We start from the raw sequence: 20,906 nt of genomic DNA on the forward strand, positions 1-20,906 counted from the left end.
CATCGATATTTCTGGCAGCGGCTACTATACCCTAGACATCGGAGTCCTCACTGAGGCTTCTCTGGGACTTGATCGGTCAGGACAGGGAGTAAAGCCCTCCACACTCCTACGCTCGCAGGTTAGGTGGGGTATGAGGCGGCAACCCAGGCAGTTTTACAGATTTCCCTACAAACGAGTATTGGAAAGGTCACTTAGTTTTTATGAGAGAGGTCTGGTACTTTCGTTCTAAAGCTCTCGTTTCCTCGGGGAACCGAATTGCTAGACGCAATAGGTGCGTTGTCTTTACTCTTCCCTGTTCCTTCTGAGGGCCAGAAGGGGTTAAATCTCAGGCTCTAGCGTCTTGGGAGAAGGTGAGGCTGGCAGGTCTGAGGTTGGAGGGGTACGGATTGGGTGCCGGAGAGGTGGGGATGGAGAGGATCGTTTCCCTCCTGCTAGAGCGGCTTTGTTGGCTAGGAGGGGTGAGTAGGAAGTTTCTGGGACCTGACCGAAGCGGGGAGGGCTTGCTTGGCCAAAACAGAGGCTGGAGGTTAGACCTTGGGATGAACTTTTCAAGAGTCCACAGTAGATTCCATAGCTGAGTGTATCGGGAGCCCAGTGAAGTTGTGGTCTCCTTCCTTGGAAATCTACACCTCACCCCCGTGCTACAGGACGAGTGACACCCTTCTATATGGAAAGAGGTTTTTTAAAAATCTCAAGATGTCAAAGTCAATCTGCTCATTTTGGTGGTTTTTCTCATGCCTGCTTGCTGCTGCCTTCGTTTTCCAATGAATGGTTTTTGTAATCGTCCAACAGGTGGACAGAAAGTCCTTTCTCTCTTCCAGTAAACGAGAAGTGGGCTACTTACTTATCGTTGGTTTGTGGAGAAGGGATTCAATTAGTAGGGATCCTGACATGTAGGAGGCGGTTTTGCTGCAACTTGTTCTTTCTGTAAAACAAACACGTAAACAAAAGTCTGAAATCTTGACTACCGCAACCAACATTGGAAAAGTTACAATGTGGGATGCATTTCTCAGAGCTTGCTTTCGAAGATAATACATCAGATATGGCACAACTGACTTCTGATATTTTATGAAATCCTAACATCACATCAAGAGGAAACAACCAAATTCAGGGCGTAACATATTTCCTCCTTTTAATGTTACGGTGCTGGGGAAGTCGCTAGATTGTTGCTAGGTGAAAATGATGTTGAGAGGTTTGTAAATCCGTAGCTCAATTATTCACACACGCACACACATATTCAAGAGGTTTTTTTGTTTGTTTGTTTGTTTAGGAGCCCTTCAAATTACTCAGAAGAGGTTTTGTAATTCTCAACAGGTTTAGGAACCTCAGCCAGGAGATTGTAATGTGTCATTTATTGATATGCATGATAACTTTATTCTAGTGAACGTATTGGAGAAATAAACATTCAGTCTTTTTTTTTTTTTTTTTTTTTTTTTTTGGCGGGGCGCGGGGGGCGGGGTGGGGTGGGAAACAGAGTTTTGCTCTGTGGCCCTGGCTGGAGTGCAGTGGCAAGATCATAGTTCACTGCAACCTGAAACTCCTGGGCTCCAGTAATCTTCCCACCTCAGCCTCCTTAGTAGCTGGGACTATAGGCGCAGGCCATCAGGCCCAGCTATTTTTTTTTTTTTTTTGTAGAACCTGGGCGGGGTCTTTGCTCAGGCTGTTCTCAAAATCCAGTGATCCTTATGCCTCAGCCTTCCAAAGTGGTGGGATTACAGGCCTGAGCCACTGTGCCAAGTCCATTGAGTCTTAACTGAAGAAAAGAGAGCATAAATTTTAATGTAGCCATTTGAGTCCCCAGGGAAATCTTTGCTACAAAATGTCCTTTTAAAGCACTTGCTCATTGATTTGTTTATTGGAGGAGGGTGTATTTGTTTCTCTTTTTGAGTTAAAAGTTAATTCTGACTTAAATAAAATCCTTGATCTTAACTAATGGAAAGAAGAAGAAAAAATAACTTAAAATAACGGGTAAGGCAGAAACAGTTTCTCTGTGAGGAGGTATAGTCAGGAATGTACTTTAAATGCTTATATTTAGCCCCTCACAAAATCTCAATCCCTTCTCTGCATCAAACTAACAGATTAAATGGGCTGGGGGAAGGAATTAGAGCACTTGTAAATAATAGTGACCACACAGAACTTCATTATTTAGAGGGCGTTCTTCACATACTCTGTATACTTTCTTGAAAATACCCTGGAGCCCACATTTACTTGGGCACCCTAAATAAGTGTTTTCCAATCCTCGTGTCTGAAAGTTCTCACTGGTGTGTCCATACAAGCCTGATTTTCTTCTCTTCCTCTCCCTGCTGACTCACATATTCACCTGAATTAGAACCCAGCCAGAGGCAATCTGGTTTTTGTAGTACTGGCTGCTGAACTGGTTTTTATGGTGAAGAGTTCTGTAGAACTATATACCTGTCTTCCTCATTATGTTGTGTCAAGGATCTACTTCTCTTGGTAAGTCACTGCAAATATTTAGAAACTTGCAAGTAAGTAATGAATTTTAAAGGGTTGGAAAACATAGACTGTAAGAATCACAGCTTCATAGTAAGCTGTTGGTAAGAGTTTACCCTTCCACAAGTTTTAAGTAAGTTTCATTTGAATTATGAAACTGCACAAATTAAAAGGTGCCGCTGTCTTTTATCTGTATGACCACAGTTATACCATGCCACAAGTGCCATGCAATCATATAGTTTTATAAAATACCAATAGTTCATCATTTTACGGTAATGCGGACTGTTTCACTAATCAGATCTGTTTTGTTGTTGTTGTTGTTTTTGAGACAGGGTCTTGCTTGTTGCCCAGGCTGGAGTTCAGTGGCTACCATCATAGGCTGCAGCTTGTGACTCCTGGCCTCAAGTGATCCTCCCACCTCAGCCTCCCAAAGTGCTGGGATTAGAGGCGAGAGCCACCTGGCCCAGCCCAGATTTATTTTTTCCAAACATAGAGTGAGTAGGTAATTTGAATTTTTAGTACCCCTCTGTCCTGGCAACAGGAGACTTATATTATATTTCCCCCCATTGTGTATATAGTATTTTTTAATGTGAGTTTATTCAACTTGCAAAAATTGGCAACTTAATTATGCAAATAATTTCCTGCAAATATTTTGCACTTAATTTGTTTCTGTTGAATATCTGTGGATGAAAGGAACAGATTTTTCTCATTTTCCTAAGAGTTGCTTGCCATTTAGCCATTATATCATCAAAGTAAAGTTGATGTTTTTAGACCAACTGACCAATTTATTCTAAATACTAGCCTGCTAAACTATCATTAAAGTTAGTCAAGTATTATACAGTATAGACTGATTTGATTTTTTTCTAGCAAACTCATTTTTAATTTCTAATAAGAACATTTTAATGAATTAACTGTGTTCTCAATACCGAATGGAACAAAACAAAAGGGATTTTACTTTGTATTTTTGTTTTCATTACCCTCAAAGGCAACCATTTTCTATTTTTTAATCAACTTAGTTATATTGATGTACTTTATGATAATCTAGAATGCTAAAATACATTCCTTGACAATTGCGATCCTTTCCTGATCCGTTTTGTAAACTTCGAGTTTATATTTTAGAGTATTCATATAATGAAAGGGGCATTTTTAGAGAGTACAAAAAAATGTTTTTCAAATAAAAGTTAGTTTTTATCCCTAAAGTAATGACATATTTGTCTGTGAGAATAAAACACAGAAGCTGCTCATTAGTTTTACTTTTTGTTCTAGTTATAATTATTCAATATGTTTCCACTGACCGAGGAAAACAAGCATGTGGCCCGGTTGTTGCTCAATACTGGTACCTGTCCAAGATGTATCTTCAGATTCTGTGGTGTGGATTCCCATGCACCTTACAGACTTCCATATGAGGTATTTTCCTTTTTTTTAAGTTAAGATAGGTTCTTTATACTTTACAATGAATTGCCCATTTGAGGGCAAATATCTATCTATAACTCTTCTTTGAATTAAAAATTATAATAAAATAATTGCTGGTAATGATAATTGTGGAATTGCCATTACCTTAAAAAAATTCATCTCAGAAATGTAAGTTCCTTCTTAAGTGATTACGTCTAACATTTAGTGTAGTGGGATCTTTGTGGAGGAATTCCCTGGTACACTTAATGTTTGTATAGACCTTTCCTAAAGGATATCTAAAAAGAATATTACAAAATATTGCTTCTCACCAAATATTAGTAAGATATAATAGGAGGGGATAATAGTCTTGATATTTTCTATTAAGTGGAAGCATTGTGGATATGGTTGCCTTTTTTGTTGTCATTTTTTCTATTTTCTATATTACCATTTGTATTTTGAACCCTCTAGAAGTAAATGCTTATCATCATCATTACTGCTATTAATAACAACAAAAGTAATATACAGAGATCTCTGACATTTATGGTAATATACAGAGAGCTTTGACATTTAACAGAATACTTTTACATAAGATATATATTTGTGAAATATGTTTGATTCTAATAGTGGTATTCTTTTCAGAGGCAGATAGTAATAATATTATGTAAATATATACATGTATAAACAGTGTGTGTATACATATACACATATTCAGTTTCTTATAATTTTAAAGATTGCCCGAGGAGTTAGCAATAGCAAACATTTTAAGAACATAATTAGTTTTTGTAATAATAATACTCAGTATTCAATTTGCATTACTATATGTCAAGCTCTCATATAATCCTCATAATAACCTATTAGGTAAGTACATACTATGATTGTCTCTATTTTCAGATGAAGAAACTGAGGCACAGAGAGGTTAAGCAACCTGCCCAAAGTTACACAGCTATTAAGTGAGCAAGCTAGGATTTGAACAGTCTGTCTGAATTCAAAGCCTAGGATTTGGAGCTAGAAGACATGGATTTGAATCCCAGTTCCACCACTTTCCAGCTTCAGTTTACTCCTCTGTAAATGGGAATGATGATAACATCTACCTCACAGGATTTTAAGGGACAATATCTAATAAAGTATGTGGAAACACTTTGAAAACTGGAAATGCTACATATGCTATGATGACTAATATATCTGTGTATATTGATTTATACACAAAATGACTATAAAGTAATAAGACTAGTTTTGTGTAACCCTCCTTACACATTTTTTCAGACTCATTATAATCTATTATTCTATATATAAGATTTAAAATATGTATTATTTAAAGAGACTGTTATCAACTTTGTTTCATTTTATGTAAAGAAATATATAAGAATATTTGAAGACAATTTTTTTGAAATGTTAAGTTTTTATCTGTGCTATTCATTTAATATATGTGTATGTACATCTATATATACACTATGTTATACTGATATTATAGATCCTAGTTAATAATAAACATTTGTGTGGGTCATAATATACCTGTATATGTATGTATGTATATTTCTCTGTTAAAACAGAAGAGCTAATTTCTCAATAAAATGAATTAAATTTGCTGGAGTGAAAGATTTTTTCCCTTTAGAGTCAGTAAATTGTAATCCGAATGAATTTCAAAAGGATACTTATTCAAGAACAGAATAATAAAACCTATCTAATTTAGACAAAATGGAGGAAAATCCTCTGAGTATTTAGATGAATGGGTGAACTATGAGAATGGTTTCAAAGAAGTGCAATTTTTACATTCCAATATAAGGAATGATAGAGATAAGGCAAAGCAGAATGTAGTAGAGTGCTTCTTTCAAATAACGCATAAATGGTTTGTAATTATGGTGTCAAATTTCAGCATTGTCAGCGTCTGTATATCTTGTTTATAAATTGTCTCAAAATTATTTTTACCTTATAGACTTCTACCCTAATGATCAGATTTCATATTAAATATTATACTTGTGAAGTTTTAGTGATTATGAAGTTATTAAATAAACTAGCAAGATTGGAAATTCAGTTTGTATTTTTATGTTAATAATTAGAATTGAAGTTTGTTTTTACTGAAATTAGCAAGTGAATGACCCTCACACCAGAACTACAAACCAAATTAATAAATTTGTTAGTGGAGCCTTTCTGCCTTAAAGATTTAAGATTTTAGCTTCACTGATATATGGAGGTCTTTTGAAAAATATTCACCCATATATAACAGAGTTAGGTAATTCTCTTTTAAATTTCCTAGAAAGCTAATACTGACTAATGAAATAAATTGATTGCTGCAGAATTGATATAAATCAACATTGTACAAGTCTTTGATATGTTCTAATTTTCACTCATGTTTTCATGCTTCATCTTACCTAGAAAGCCTTAACGGTATTGTCAAACGGTTATTACTTTTTCTTTTATTAACTTTCCAGGAGTTGCTCAATGAACTACGGAAATTTCTGGAAACTGAAAAAGATGAATTAATTTTAGAAGTTCTGAACCCACCTCCCAAGAAAATTCGACTACAAGAACTGGAAGATAGAATTGATAATGTGAATCAAAATGGAGAGAGAAGGCTCTCTGTTATTGAAGATGGAAGCATTGCTTCCAGGAACTCAAATTTAAATGTTTGTAACATATGCCTAGGAATTCTTCAAGAATTCTGTGAAAAAGATTTTATTAAAAAGGTAAACAACATGTTTTTTAATATAGGTGCAGTTATGTAGAGGTTTTCGGTCCTAAGACCAAGGATTCTTGTATCAAAAGGAAGATTCATTTTAACTTGTTTCACACAACTGGATCATTAAAATATTCTTTTAATTTTTTTTAAAAAAACAAAAGCCTACTAATTGGAAGTTATGTTTTATTAACATATCTGAAAGTTGGTGAAATGAGTCTCCATATATTTCAGTTATGAGTGCTATATAATTGAAGAAAAATATAAGTTTGTTTTCCATTTGCTATTTGACATAACTAAGGAGTTAAAGTTCTTAGTCATATCTACTATTGTCTAGAAAGTGGTACAGCCTCATAGAAGGTAAATGATTGAATGTGGGATTGCCTTTTGTTTCCTGATGTCAAGAGTGGTATATTTAGCTTTATGTTATTTGAAAACATCTTAAAATTATGAGATGACCTAATAGAAAACTATTTTAACACAGATTGTTCCGCAGGTGTCAGTCCTGGCTGCTTTGATACCTTATGATAGTAGTCTTTAGTAGTCTTTGGGTAGCAAATATTTAATCTCAGGGTATTTGTGAGAGTTCCTCAATCAGATGTGAAAGTTTAAAAGCTTTGCAATGTCATCTCCTGGACCAAAATTTGATGTTATGAAGATTAGAGTAATATTTCCAGCAATTCCTGGGAATTTACATATTTGTAATACCTTTTTAGGTGTGCCAAAAGGTTGAGGCCTCTGGGTTTGAATTCACCAACTTGGTATTTTCAGTCTCCTTCCCGCCACAGCTGTCGGTAAGAGAGGTAAGATCATTTGCACATATAAAACTATATGTGAAATGAATGCTAGGAAGTTCTTAAAAAACGGGAATGTAGAAATATTCCTTACCTTATTTTTTGCATTTTGTGTACTTACTGAATGATTGAAGCAATTTATAGCTGCTTAATAAATACTTTTTGAGTGAATGAATGAAAAAGAATTATCTGTTCAAATTAGTGATAGGATTCCCATCTTTTTTAAAGGCTCTCATTAAATGGCTTACATTTATTGAGTATTAGCTCTGTGTGAAGCATCATGGTCAGAGAAAGAGATTTGACCAGGTCTCCAGAGATCTTTTGAGGAGGATATGTGTATTTTATAATAGTCCTAGAATAGGGTTATTTCAATTATGAATCTTCTTATTCTCTGGAGTAAAATATAAAAAGATGGCACCTTTTCTAGTCAACGATGAAAGAGAGAAATAGCTTCATGTTTATTTTAACATTTTTCTTTAAGTGAAACAAAAGTAGCCATTGTTACATTACATTACATTATGTTACTGTTACATTGTAATGTAATGTTACATTATGAGACTGTAACATTCTTGTGTGTCAAAACTGACACAAAAACATAAAGCTATCTTTGTTAACGGTTAAATGAAGTGTAGTGAGAAACTTCCTAATCTCAAATTACAACTGTGAGTTCTAAACATATCCATTTATATCTGAGATCTCTTTCCTCTAAGAATCCCAAAGCATCCCCAGAATATTACCTTTTAAACCGTCACTTTCGTTGGATGATGAGCATGTTTGTTATCCCCAAATAGGTTGAAGATTGTTGAAGCTGGATAGAATGATAGAGAAGAGCTGGAAAGTGAAAAAGAGTAGAATGATTTTAAGTAGTAGCTCTGTTGATGACAAGATAACTGAGCAAATGGAAAAATAAAGGAGGTGATGATGACAATATATTGGCTTTATAAACAGAGTCATTTTCTGGTCAATCATCAAAGCGTTTCTCACAGATAAGTCATCTTTAGGGTCCAATTTTGGTAGAGAGAAAGCTAAATGATTCACAAAAACTTGTATCGCTTGAGTAACAAAAATAGGAATAAGGAGTATATTTTCTGAATGTGGTTATATATCTTATCACCAAACACTTCCTCTCAAAGCTTTTTACATTAAAAATTATCCATTTTTATAACTTATGATTATTTCAACAATATTAATTTAATATTATTATATATTTATGAGATATTTATATTCTATATTAGAAATAGAAGTTGCTGGGTTTTCTATTTGATTTTTTTTTTTTTTAAAGACAGGGTCTTGCGGCCGGGCGCGGTGGCTCACGCCTGTAATCCTAGCACTCTGGGAGGCCGAGGTGGGCGGATCGTTTGAGCTCAGGAGTTCGAGACCAGCCTGAGCAAGAGCGAGACCCCATCTCTACTAAAAATAGAAAGAAATTATATGGACAGCTAAAAATATATATAGAAAAAATTAGCCGGGCATGGTGGTGCATGCCTGTAGTCCCAGCTACTCGGGAGGCTGAGACAGGAGGATCCCTTGAGCTCAGGAGTTTGAGGTTGCTGTGAGCTAGGCTGACGCCACGGCACTCACTCTAGCCTGGGCAACAGAGTGAGACTCTGTCTCAAAAAAAAAAAAAAAAAAAAAGACAGGGTCTTGCTCTGTCTTCCAGGCTGGAGTCCAGTGGCCTGATCACAGCTCACTGTAACCTTGAATTCCGAGGCTCAAGTGATCCTTCCACCTCAGTCTCCTGAGTAACTGGGACTATAGGCGCTTGCTACCACACCTGGCTAATTTTTTTGCTTTTGTAGAGACAGGATCTTGCTATGTTGCCCAGGCTGGTCTCAAACTCCTGGGCTCAAGCAGTCCTCCTGCCTTGGCCTCCCAAAGTGCTGGGATTGCAGGCATTAGCCACTGTGCCCGGCTGAAGATGCTGTTTTTAAAAATAGTAAAGTTCTGCTTAAACTCTATTTTTTGTAACTGATTTTAACTAGTAAACTATTTAGCAGAAATATATGACTATTCCAGTTATTGAAAAATTAATATATTTCCACAGTTTAGTGTGTTTCAGTGTTTTATTTGTATTAAGGAGTAATATATTTTTATCCATTCATTTCCTAAGAATAATAATTATTCAAGAAATATACAGTTTTATATGCAGTATACTCTTTGCATCCCAGATTTCTTCAGAAAATTATATTTATGGTTCCCTTCATGATCTTCTTTTATTATCATGCTTTGTTTCTTTTATTGCCATCTTTTATCCCTTCTTTGGAGTTGAGATATGCTGTGTAAGCCAGACTGGGTACAAATTACTTTTTAAATTATTTGTTATACATCCCAATTTAAATTAGTTACACATATCTTCAGAAGATTTGTGCATTTTGAATATAATTTCTGTGACTTCTCTAGTACCATGTTCTACATTGTGGCTTTCAATTTAGATCTTATAAATATTTTTAACTTATAACTTATTTGTCTATGTGTAGACAAACATCATTATACTATACATGGAACTGATTGGTGATAATTATCTCATAATTCAGAGTGGAATATACAATTGATTCAATTTGAATGATTGATTTTTTTCTACTTCTAAGAAGTAAATTATGATCACAGATATATTGATTTGAAAGAAAATAATATTGTATCAATAGGGAGGCATTTATTATATTCCTGTTTACAAAAGAACCAAGTAAAGAGATGACCTCAAGTAAAGTATTTTTGAAAAATTAAACTATAAAATTTACATTAACCCATCCATATTTCTGGTCCTATAAATCCCTTTCTGGTTATAGTCATAGGTTTTGTTTATCATCATTGTAAAAACATTAATTTAAAAGCTTAGGAAGGAAAGTCTTCAGTTAGTATAATAATCATTTTCTACTGAGTTTGGGAGAGTATGGAAGGAGGGATGAAGTATAAATCCTGAATGTGTTTTCCTAAGAACTAGCTGATCTGGTCAGGACAGCTTTAAACTGAATACTGCTAAGGAGAAAAATCAGCAGATTAATTGATGAAACATTGTTAGACATCAAGTAAGACGTGGTATGCAGAATAAATAGAGGGAATATTCAGGGATTCACAAAAGACAACAATATGGAAAGTAGTGGGACATAATGCTTAGTCTCCAAAGTGTATAAGGGCATAGAAAATTTGAATGATAAAGTTGAGAGCAAAAGGGAGAGTAATAAGTATCTCATGATGACTTTCTGGGTTTGGGCTTACCATTGGAATATAACAGTGGAAGGATAAGTCTTTTTTATAAGGCTCAGATTTTTTAAAAGGAAAAATGTAATAGTGTGATATGGCAAGAAATTATATACCTACACTGAGATTTGAGATCCTGAGAGTGGAAGGATGCTGAACACCATCAATGGAAACTATAAGGAGAGAGAAACAGGGAATAGATAGAGGAGTGGAAGTATACTGTATGCCATCTGGCCAAGGGGCAGGTTGATGAGTTGCAGATACAAGACAGTCACAAAGATTAATGGATACAGAATGAGAGACTCTCAGTGTGTAGGCACTTGATGAAAATCACATTTGGCTAAAAGCACATTACCTGAAGATTTTTAGATTGGAACAGTTTCTTCTTCTAGAGTAGTGGTTTTCTAACATGGATGACTCACTTGGAGAGTTTCCCAAGCTCCATCCCCAGAGATTCTAACAGGGTAGCTCGAATTTGCATTTCTAACAGGTTCACAGGTGATGCTGGTTCTGCTGTTTCCCTTGAAAACCACTGTCCTAAAGGATGCTAGGGGAACCAATCTAGTCCTAAACGAAAACTTGATAACCTTTTAAATTTGTATTCCTGAAGGAAAGGAAGAACAGGCATAATTAGAATATATTCTAAACTTTTGAGAGGTGTATTTCAAACAGTCCAAAGTAAAGGCAATCAGAGAAAAATGGCGTCAGATTCTAGGCTGGAAAATAAAAGGATTGGGAGAGTCAGAGAAAGTGCAGTTCACGCTTTAATTCAAACCAAATTATCCTAATGAATAAAAGAAAGTTTAGGGGGGAAATACATCCCAATGAAGAAGAAATGGGGGATCTCTCTCGGTCTCTTATTTTGGGAAATTTGTACACTAGTAAGACTTGCCTAATGAACCTATGTGTACTTATCACTCAACTCCAACAGTTAAATTTTTTTTTGCCAGCCTGATATCACTTTCAAAAGAAATACAGGAAAGGTGAAGTCAAATTAATGCAAATGAAAGAAGGCGGCTTAGACTTGCAAGAATAGCAACCAGAAAACTAAAGCCATTAGTGAATAGAAGCTTGCAAGAATAGCTAAGAAATATTTGGGGCACTTAAAGTTATGTTTTGAGCAAGGAAAGATGAAAGGGGGATGAATCTGCTATTTGGAACTGATGGTATACCGCTGATAGATGATACAGACAAAGCAGAACTCTGAAAATCCTATTTTGCTTCTGTCCAGGAAAATGATCTTTATGCTGAAAAGGGTAGAATGATCATTGATAAGGGAGAGCGAAAGCTCCACGTGGTGAAGCTTCTCTAAACGGATTCAAGTGTTTGGGCCTGGGTGAATTACATTCCAGGATAGAGTCAGAAAGAACTTGCAGCTGTCCATGATCCTTGAGGGCTTTTAAAACATAGCAGATTTTCCAAATGACTGAAGACACATAAGGCCAGTTCCAGTTTTCCAAAGGTGAAGAAAGTTGGTTCTGTTAACTACCAACTGGTGAGCCTAACTCTGAAACTCTGGCAGGATTCTAGATCAGGAACTAAAGCAGTGAGTTGTGGGCACTAAGCATAAAGAAGAATTGGTTGTCAGTACACTGAACAGGTTCACTGAGAACAAATTGGGTCTGCATCAGTTCTTCCTTTTACAGGCTAGCGGGACTGGTAGAGCAGGAAATACAGTAGCACCATCCTAACTGTATTTCAGCAAGTGGTTTAACCAGGTTTCTTTCTCATGATAACTTCCTGAAAGTGGCAGGAAACATGAGCAGGATGTGAAAACAATTGGTTGGATTGTGCCAGACTGACCATACTCAAAAGGCACCGATTAATAACTAGTATCACATTGGACAGTGTTTCTTTAAATGTCTGCAGATTAACCATGTGAATTTGACTTGTGGAAAGGTATTGAAAACAGATTGGTGGGCCTTGTCTCAGACCTCCTAAATCATAATCTCTAGAGGTATGGGCATGGAAACTCCTCGATGATTCATGTACACATTGAAATTTAAGGATCACTGAACTTCAGGGAGATTTCTGATGTGCTGCAGGACTCTTTCTATACTCTGCCCCATAGGTGTGCATGACCCAGAGTTGAAAATATAACAGATAGGTTGAGCGTTAGAATTAAGATTCAAAAAGATCTTGAGAATAGGGAAAATCTAACAAGATGAAATTTAATAGGAATAAACATAAGTTCTTATATCAGGTTTTAAAAAAAAACAAATGATGAGGCAGGAGTGGCTTGGAATCTGTGTTTATAGAGAAGGTGTACGTGTTTTAGTTAAGTAGATAGTAAAACAATTAGACAAGAAGAATTAGGAGTATGATATAGATAAATTCTTTGCATCTTAGTCCAGATATTAGAAGTATAGTATCTGGGATGAGGAGAGTGACAGTCGTCTTTTACTTAGTGCTGACCGTTCTTGGAGTGCCATGTTTGATGGAGCATTCTACTTTAAAGGAACAAGGACAAATGGGAGGGCATTTTGTGTAGTCCACACCCTAATCCCCAGAACTTGTGAATATGCTAACTTACATGAAAAATGGGATTTTGCAGGTGTGATTAAGGTTAAGGACCCTGAGTTGGGGAGATTATCCTGGGTTATCCAGGAGGAACCTAATCACAAGTTCTTAAAATTACCTTTCCAGGCTGAGGTCAGGGTCAGAGGGAGATGTGATTATGGAATAATGGTCAGAGAGGTGTAATGTTGCTCATTTAGAAGTTGGAGGAAGGGGGCCATGAGCTGAGGAATGTTGGTGGCCTCTTCAAGCTAGAAAAGGCAAGTAAACAGGTTTACCCGGAAGCCTCCAGGGAGGAATGCAGCCCTGCTGACGCCTTGATTTTAACCCAGTGAGACCTGTATCAGACTTGTGACCTAAAGAATTGTAAAATAGTAAATTTGTGATAATTTGTTTTAGTAGCAATAGAAAATGAATAGACATTTAGAGGATTTAGTACATTCAGAATGGTGGAAACATCTGAAACCTGGTCACACAAGTCACTGCTGAAGCAACTTGGAGCTTACTTAATTTGGAGAATAGATGATTCATTGGGATGAATTTGCTTTCCTTGGCTATTTGAGGGACTTTCTTATAAAAGAGAGATTAGACGGCTGCAAGGACAGAATCAGGAGGGAAATAGCTTTCAGCTATAAGGAATTATCCAGAACAGGATACATCATCTCCAGAGATGGTAAGCTTTCTATCACCAGGGTGTTTTAAGCCAAGGTAGAGCAACTACAGTTGTCCCTTGATATCTGTGGGGGATTGGTTCCAGGACCCCTCCCATACCAAAATACATGGATGCTCAAGTCTCTTATATGAAATGGCATACTATTTGTGTATGACCTACACATATCCTCCCTTATACTTTACCTCATCTCCAGATTATTTATAATATCTTATGCAATGTAAATTCTATGTAAATAATTGTTATACTGTATCATTTAGGGAATACTGACAAGAAAAAATTCTGTATATGTTCAGTACAGATGCTTTTTCTCCCCCCTGAATATTTTTTATTCATGGCTGATTGTATCCATGGATGTGGAACCCATGGATACAGGGTACCTACCACCTGTGCTTGGCAGAAATATATAGAAGGAAGGTGTTCACTATATGGCTGGTTAGACTAGAGATCTTAAGCCTTTTCAACTCCAAGATTCCATACAGTTTTAAGCAAAATATTTACTATGGTGATTATTTTTTATGTTACCTTATATTTGTGATTGATTCCCCTAAACTTTACTGTAGTGCCACACTAAAACTATTATAGAATGAATATCCCAGACTTATGCTAATATTAGGCTAAACTTACATTTATGGGAAAAGAACATTTCATGAAAAGTTAAATGCTTTTGAGTCTTAATTCTTTTAGGTTTATCTTTACCAATTAAGTCCAGTAGAGGGCAATATTGTACTATCAGTTTGGTTTATTGGCCTCTCCTCATGGGTAATGTGGCGAAAGTTTGCTCAGTCTATTGACTTTAATGGATATATTGTCTTTTAAATGTTACCTTAGTTGATGAGACACCTACTTCTGAATATGCAACTTGATATGGTTGGAGTTTTGTCAAATCAAAACTTTTTTTCCTTTTATTATACTTTATATCTCCATGCTTTGTACTAAGTACTACAAATTATACACATCCCTAGAAAATTAGCTAAGGATAAAAGCAGTATCATTTCTGTAGTTGCATTTTTTATTTAAGAAATTGTATTTTCTTTTCCTTTTCTTTTTTTCTTTTCTTTCTTTCTTTTTTTTTTTTTTTTTTTTTTTGGGACAGTGTCTTGCTCTGTAGAGTGCAGTGGAGTCATCATAGTTCACTGCAACCTCAAACTCCTGGGCTGAAGCGATCCTACTGCTTCAGCCCCCTGAGTAGCTGGGACTACAGGCATGCGCCACCATGCTCAGCTAATTTTTCTATTTTGTAGAGATGAGGTCTCGCTCTTGCTAAGGCTGGTCTCAAGCAATCCTCCCACCTCAGCCTCCCAGAGTGCTAGGATTATAGGTGTGAGCGAGCCACCGCACCTGGCCCCCATAAACATTCTTGTAGCTGTATCCTAGTGCACGTGTGCAGGAGTTTATCTTATCTAGGGTTTATATGCCTTAGTCCATTTTGTCTGGCTATGTAGGAATACCTGAGGCTGATTATGGGGGAGTATGCCAAACTGTTTCCCAAAGTGATTGTACCAGGTACATTCCTAACCACTTTCTTTGGTGGGTGCTGGACTCTTAATTTTTGACCACCTTGCAGTGTTCAGCCACCTATTCTGGCTGACAGATGTCTCTTGGGGGAAAGCTGCTCAAAATGCCTGGCTCATCTCTGGTTTCCTTCTTCTGGATTTTGGCCCTGTAATTCTTCAGTGCCTTGTGTTCACTTTCTGATATCTCCAAGTAGACTTTTTAATTTGTCCAGCTTTTCAAGTTGTCATTTGCGGGAGGATTGATCCGCCATTAATAAATTTTCTCAGCTTTGTTTTCCGAGCTTCTTGTTGAATTTTTCATAGGTATTGTTTTTAATTTCCTAAGCCTTGTCTATTTTCTAGTATTTTCTCCTTTTGTGTGGATGTGCATGTTTTAGAAAAATAGGATCCTATTCTTATTTGATAAACACAATATTTTATCTTTCTAAGAATATTGATATGTATTACTATTATTGAAATTTTTTCTTGTCTCTAGTTTCTTAAAGTTGCTTTTTTCAGTTTATTTTGATATGTTTCTTCTGTGTTAGAGGGTTCTTTGGTTGCCTGCTTATCCTTGATTGGCTGATCATATTTAAGAGTTCACAGTAAGAAGCAATTGGAAGCTGAATGTGTGAATAAAGAGGGACAGCTGACTGTGAGTTTTACTGAATAATGAGTGATCTGTCTCCAATGTCATTATCTTTAGGTCTTCCCTCTTGGTCAGGTGACATTCCTCACAGAAAAAGCAATCTCCTCTCTATAGATCTGCCAAGAGCTAGAAACTGGAGTAGGGGCAGGAGTTGTGGGTGTATGTCATCATCTTTGTGCCAGTGTTTATGTGGAAAAGTACTACTGCCCTTAAATGTGACTCATGACCCCCGATCAAAAGACCCTCATTTTACCATCTCCAAAAAATAAAACTGTGATCTTTTACTAGAGGTTGGAGAGGGGCATTTGCTTGGCTGCATGGAGTGGGGTAGGAGATCCAAGGATCTGCCTCTTTTGCAACAGATTTTCAGTTAACCTTCTTAATTTCCACCACCCTTTCCCTTCCCCTTCTCCCTCCCCTCTCCTCCCCCACCACTTCTAGAATTCTTTGGTGCTATTTATTCCTTAAACTGTTGCTGATTATGGAGGATCAGTTTCTCCTGCTGGCAATTTAGGATTTCATTTTTTTGGAGTTCTAGGTCCTTTACCACTGTTCTGTCTGCTTTCCAGCTTCCAGATCATTGCTATTCCCTATGTTCTCACTGTCCCCATCCTGGTGGATTTTATGTGCTTTTAACAAATCTCTTTACTGCTGTTTTAGAGGTTTAGCAAAACTGCTTGCCTGAGTTTGATCTTCCCTCTTTACCAAGAAGTTCAGATATATTTGTTTACTTTTAAGATAAAATTTTTGCATTTGTCTCATTTTAGTTTTTGTTGTAGTTACATTATTTTTATTTACTGTATTAAGCAAATTACCAAGACCAAAGTATACCATCTTGTTTCTTTCATCTGTAAGGTTAGAAATACTTTCTTGCCCTATAACAACCCTAATGGAAATCTACCAATCTAGTTTTTATTTCACAAATTAATTACAAAGAGAAATATGAAGAGAAACCATGTCAAAAAATTTGTAGTTGAGTTTATATTCTTTGTGACAGTTAATAGTAGAATTCACACCCAATAGTGACCCCTAGAATGTTTGCAAATTTTAAAATTATGTAATGGAGGAGTGGTAGATGGAAGAGAAATTGGTAGATGGAAGAGAAAAGTAGAAAAAATTCATTACCGATTAATCTCATGAGTGTATTTAATAATCATTTTTGATATCTCATGAGCCTACGCCTTTTAAAATTTATTTTAACTTCTATTTTTGTATCATATTGTAACAATTGGTGGTGATATATGAATAGCTCATCACATTGCCATTCTCCAGAAATGTGCTTGAAATTTCCCACACATCAAAGCGTTGTTTGTCATTAGACCTTGCCTTTATACAGGTTGTCACCAAGTTATTTTTAGGAATCTGTGGTTCCTTTTTTCTTCTTCCTTCTCTCTCTCTCTCTCACTCTTACTTTCTCTATTTCTATCTCTTTCTCTTTCTTCCTCCCTCCCTTCCTTCATTTGTTGCAAATATTATATCAAGGTGTCCTAATAAAAATATTGGCAGGATTTAAACTGGATAGGATTTAAGGTCCAGTAGCCCTTGCTTGCCTTTCTCCTTTCCCCAATGTCTTACTGCATTTTGTTGTTGGATATGTGGTTAAATCTGCCTTGGTCATTTGCCTGTATGTCCTGCACACCTGTTAGCAAGCATTCATAGCTAGAAACTGGCCCACTGCAGATACCGTTCCATTCTCAGAGTCATGACAAAATTTAATAAACATTGCCCTCTTTAAACATTTACATTAAAACTAGAACTGAGAAGGGGCAATCCTTGAGGAAATCCCCCTTTTTATTTAATGGGTTTCAAGAAGTAACTTAATTTATTTTTTGAATTACTAAACAGAGAGTCAGGAGGCCTGTATTATAAAAACAATTAACATTTTTTGTAGACTATCTCATTTTAGCTTCCAGTTATATAAAAAAACCTCATTCTCCTTGTTTTATAGATGAGGAAACAAGCACCAAAAGGGCCCTTAATTTGCCACATCGCTTTCTGCTAAGTCGGAAAGAGAACTTGAATCCAGTTCTGTCTCAGAATACCATGTTTTTTTCAGGATAGTTTATGACCTCCTTCCCATTCTGGTTCTGGTGCTACTTAGGCAAGTCCCTGGAAAGAAAAGGAGGTGGCAGGTACACTAACAGATCAAAGGAGTTTATCATTTATATTGGAAAGGTTTTCTTTGAAGTTTTTAGTGCATTGCTTTAATAAATGTAGAAAGACTCAAAATATCAATAACTTGTTATATAACCTATTTTTCACACTGTAATAAAATTCACTAATTTTTAGAAAGATCCTTCTTTAAAATGACATCATGATATATGGGGGCTTATGTGTGCATTTTACAGTTTATAATGCATTCATTCTATAATCACAACACCTCTATTACATTTATGCGGAATGAGGTTTACATTCAAAAAAATGGTTAACTGTTCTCTTTGAATTGATAAAAGTAAAACATAGACTATTTTCAAACACCTAGAGCTTTATTAGCATCAAATACTTGAAGTAACTTAAACTAGGTCAACATAGTCCATTCATTCAAATTTCAACTTGAAAGGATCCTTGGGGATACCTTTTAATGAATAGATAAAACCAAATTTGTAATTAGCATGTTAGTTATATAGTCTTTAAAAATGTATGTGAGAGTCCTTTAAAACTGTTTTTTTTCTTATACATTTAAAGCGTTGCCCCTAAAAGTGTGGTTTGTGTTACTAATCTATCCTGTCTATGAAGGAAGCATTTGTTAAAGATAAAAACCCATTCCCCACCATTCAAAACACATTCTGAATTAGTGGGTACTCTTAATGTATTTTTCCTTTGGTTTCTCTGATGCAAAAGTACAAATAACATTTTTGTTGTGAAAGTCTGGTTTCTCCTGTGCAGGTGTTCTAACCCTATGAGCCTATTTTTAAAGGATTGTAGACACAATCTAGAGTAAATCCATTGGATGTGGCCCTGTCCAAAAAAGGCATTGAGAATAAAGAGGAAGAGAAAGAATCAAGAAATACTATCTTTAGCACAAGCTCCTCATAGAAATCCTAGATTTCAAAAAGCCTATAACTTTTCAAAAATAAAAATTTATTCTCAGCCCAAAGATAGCAATTGTCAAGGTTCCTAGAAATATAATGCATTTTAAAATAAAACAGATCTCAACCTGTTAGATAATATTTAAATTAGGATTCCTCTAATAGTGTACAAGCAAATATACTATGTAACACTTTAACATTTTTATGATCTAATGTTACTTTTAATTTCTTGTTTAGTAAATTGATTTGATAATAAATTCAGATGCAACTTATAGTATATAAATAGTAATTATATAGTATATAAATATTAATAGTAAGTTTAGCAAACTTACTATTATACAAAACATAACTTAGGTGATTTGTTGTGAATTCATAAAATAATTTTTAAATTTTTGAAAAGGATTCACAAGATTACATTAAATTTTTTTTTTAATTACAAAAGTAGTATCACTTACTGAAAATAACTGAAAATAACTCAGAAGTGTATAAAGGTAAAATTAGTCTCTCTCTTCCTCTTTTCTACCTTCCATTTCCTGGAGTAATATTTTGGTAATATGTAAACACATACATTACATATACCACACTTGGTTTGGGTTTATTTGCTTTAATGGAACATACATGTTTTACAAGCTTTTTTTCTTGCAACAACCTATTATGGTCACCTTTCAATGTAAGAACATACAGAGTTCACATGTGCATATATGAGCTTTATCGCACATATGGTTAAATCAGAATTTCTTAAATCAATTCCTTTAACCAATTGAAGAATATTCAGATCACCTTCAGGTTTTATTATTACAATCAAAATTTGCAATGAATATTTTGTATATAGAGTCTAATGGTTATTTCCAATCAAATCCTTCAGAGCTAAGCAAACATCAGCACCTACAGTGTTGAGAGATGCAATGGAAAATTCCTTAAAACTTACAATATAGAAATAGCAATTCTGGGAACTGGGTTAATAGAGCTGTATAACCTAGTTTGGCCCTGTAGATTCATTCTATCTTTGCTGATCTGTCCTTGCTTTTCCCCTCTCACATTGTCCAAAAAGAAAATGTTCAAGCTTTTTAGTGCTATCTAAAGGTTTTTATTGCCAAAGTAGTGGGAAAGCCTAGAGTTAAAAGGTCTATTCTTAGGTCTAACTTCATTTTCTTTTTACTCAACTGTGTAGGGTAAGATAATATAGAGGATTTTGATGGGTTCTTAAACATGGCTGACATGAGTTTATTCATCAGAGGAGACACCCAGATTCAGTCTGTTGCAGTCTTTTCACCACAGGGTCTGACAGCTGAGACTCTGGGGAAAAGAAGAGAGTCGCATTGAAGCAGGGAGATGGTGGGGGTGAGGAGACAGTGGTGGAGTCAGTGCAGTGACAGGATCAAGCAGTGGTTACAGAAGCACAGTCTTCCTTCCTCTCTTACCTTCCTCTTTCTGCCACCACGCCTGAGACAAAAGGTAAGGAGCAGGCCTGGTGAGGCAGAAGTTTAAGGTTATAGCAGGCTGGGGGGTGGGGAAGAGAAGAAGGAAATCTTAAGCCATTGTTCTGGGTAGAGAGAAGGAAGAGATGTGTCTCTCATTACTAACTTCCTTATTGAGCCCAGTTCCCAACTGGCTATTTGTGTGCAAGAAAACATACATAAATGTATACATGTATGTGTGTGTATGTTGGGAGAAGATTTGGGAGCAGGGGGTACTCCTAATGCTTCCAGCTGCCCACACAACAATTGTCATTTCCATATTGGTACAAGTCTGTGTTTCTATTATCTTTGTTATTGTGAATAAGTCCAAGAGATATGTAGGATTCAAAAAACTGTAAAGTCTGAGAGGCCTTGGTGGCAATTTAGAAACTTCAGCATCACTGCCAGTCCCCAAGTCTTGCCAGTCTGTGTCCTCATTATCTCAAGTTGCCTACTCCTCTTCATCCCTACCAGCACTGCCATAATAGATTATTTTTTACTTGAATTACTGCTTTAGTTTATCAAATGTCTTCATTTTCCTTAATTCCTTAAGGACTTTGCTTTGCTTAAAATCCTTCT

General features: G+C 35.8%; 1 protein-coding gene across 2 annotated transcripts in view; it reads left to right on the plus strand.

The window, feature by feature from the left end:
- Nucleotides 1-79: 79 nt before the first annotated feature.
- The window catches only part of PUS10 (pseudouridine synthase 10), a 57,601-nt gene continuing 36,774 nt past the window's right edge, over nt 80-20,906 (plus strand). Inside the window, exons 1-4 of one of the 2 annotated variants that reach the window (XM_069494315.1) lie at nt 80-271; nt 3,718-3,858; nt 6,273-6,527; nt 7,234-7,320. In XM_069494315.1, coding sequence (XP_069350416.1) covers nt 3,733-3,858; nt 6,273-6,527; nt 7,234-7,320 — 468 coding nt within the window. In that variant the 5' untranslated portion in view covers nt 80-271; nt 3,718-3,732. Of the gene's footprint in view, nt 272-295; nt 360-3,717; nt 3,859-6,272; nt 6,528-7,233; nt 7,321-20,906 lie in introns of those variants that run through there. The other variant, XM_069494316.1, reaches the window with a different exon arrangement.

The sequence above is a fragment of the Eulemur rufifrons genome, chromosome 19 (assembly GCF_041146395.1).
Source record: "Eulemur rufifrons isolate Redbay chromosome 19, OSU_ERuf_1, whole genome shotgun sequence".
NCBI classification, from domain to species: domain Eukaryota; kingdom Metazoa; phylum Chordata; class Mammalia; order Primates; family Lemuridae; genus Eulemur; species Eulemur rufifrons.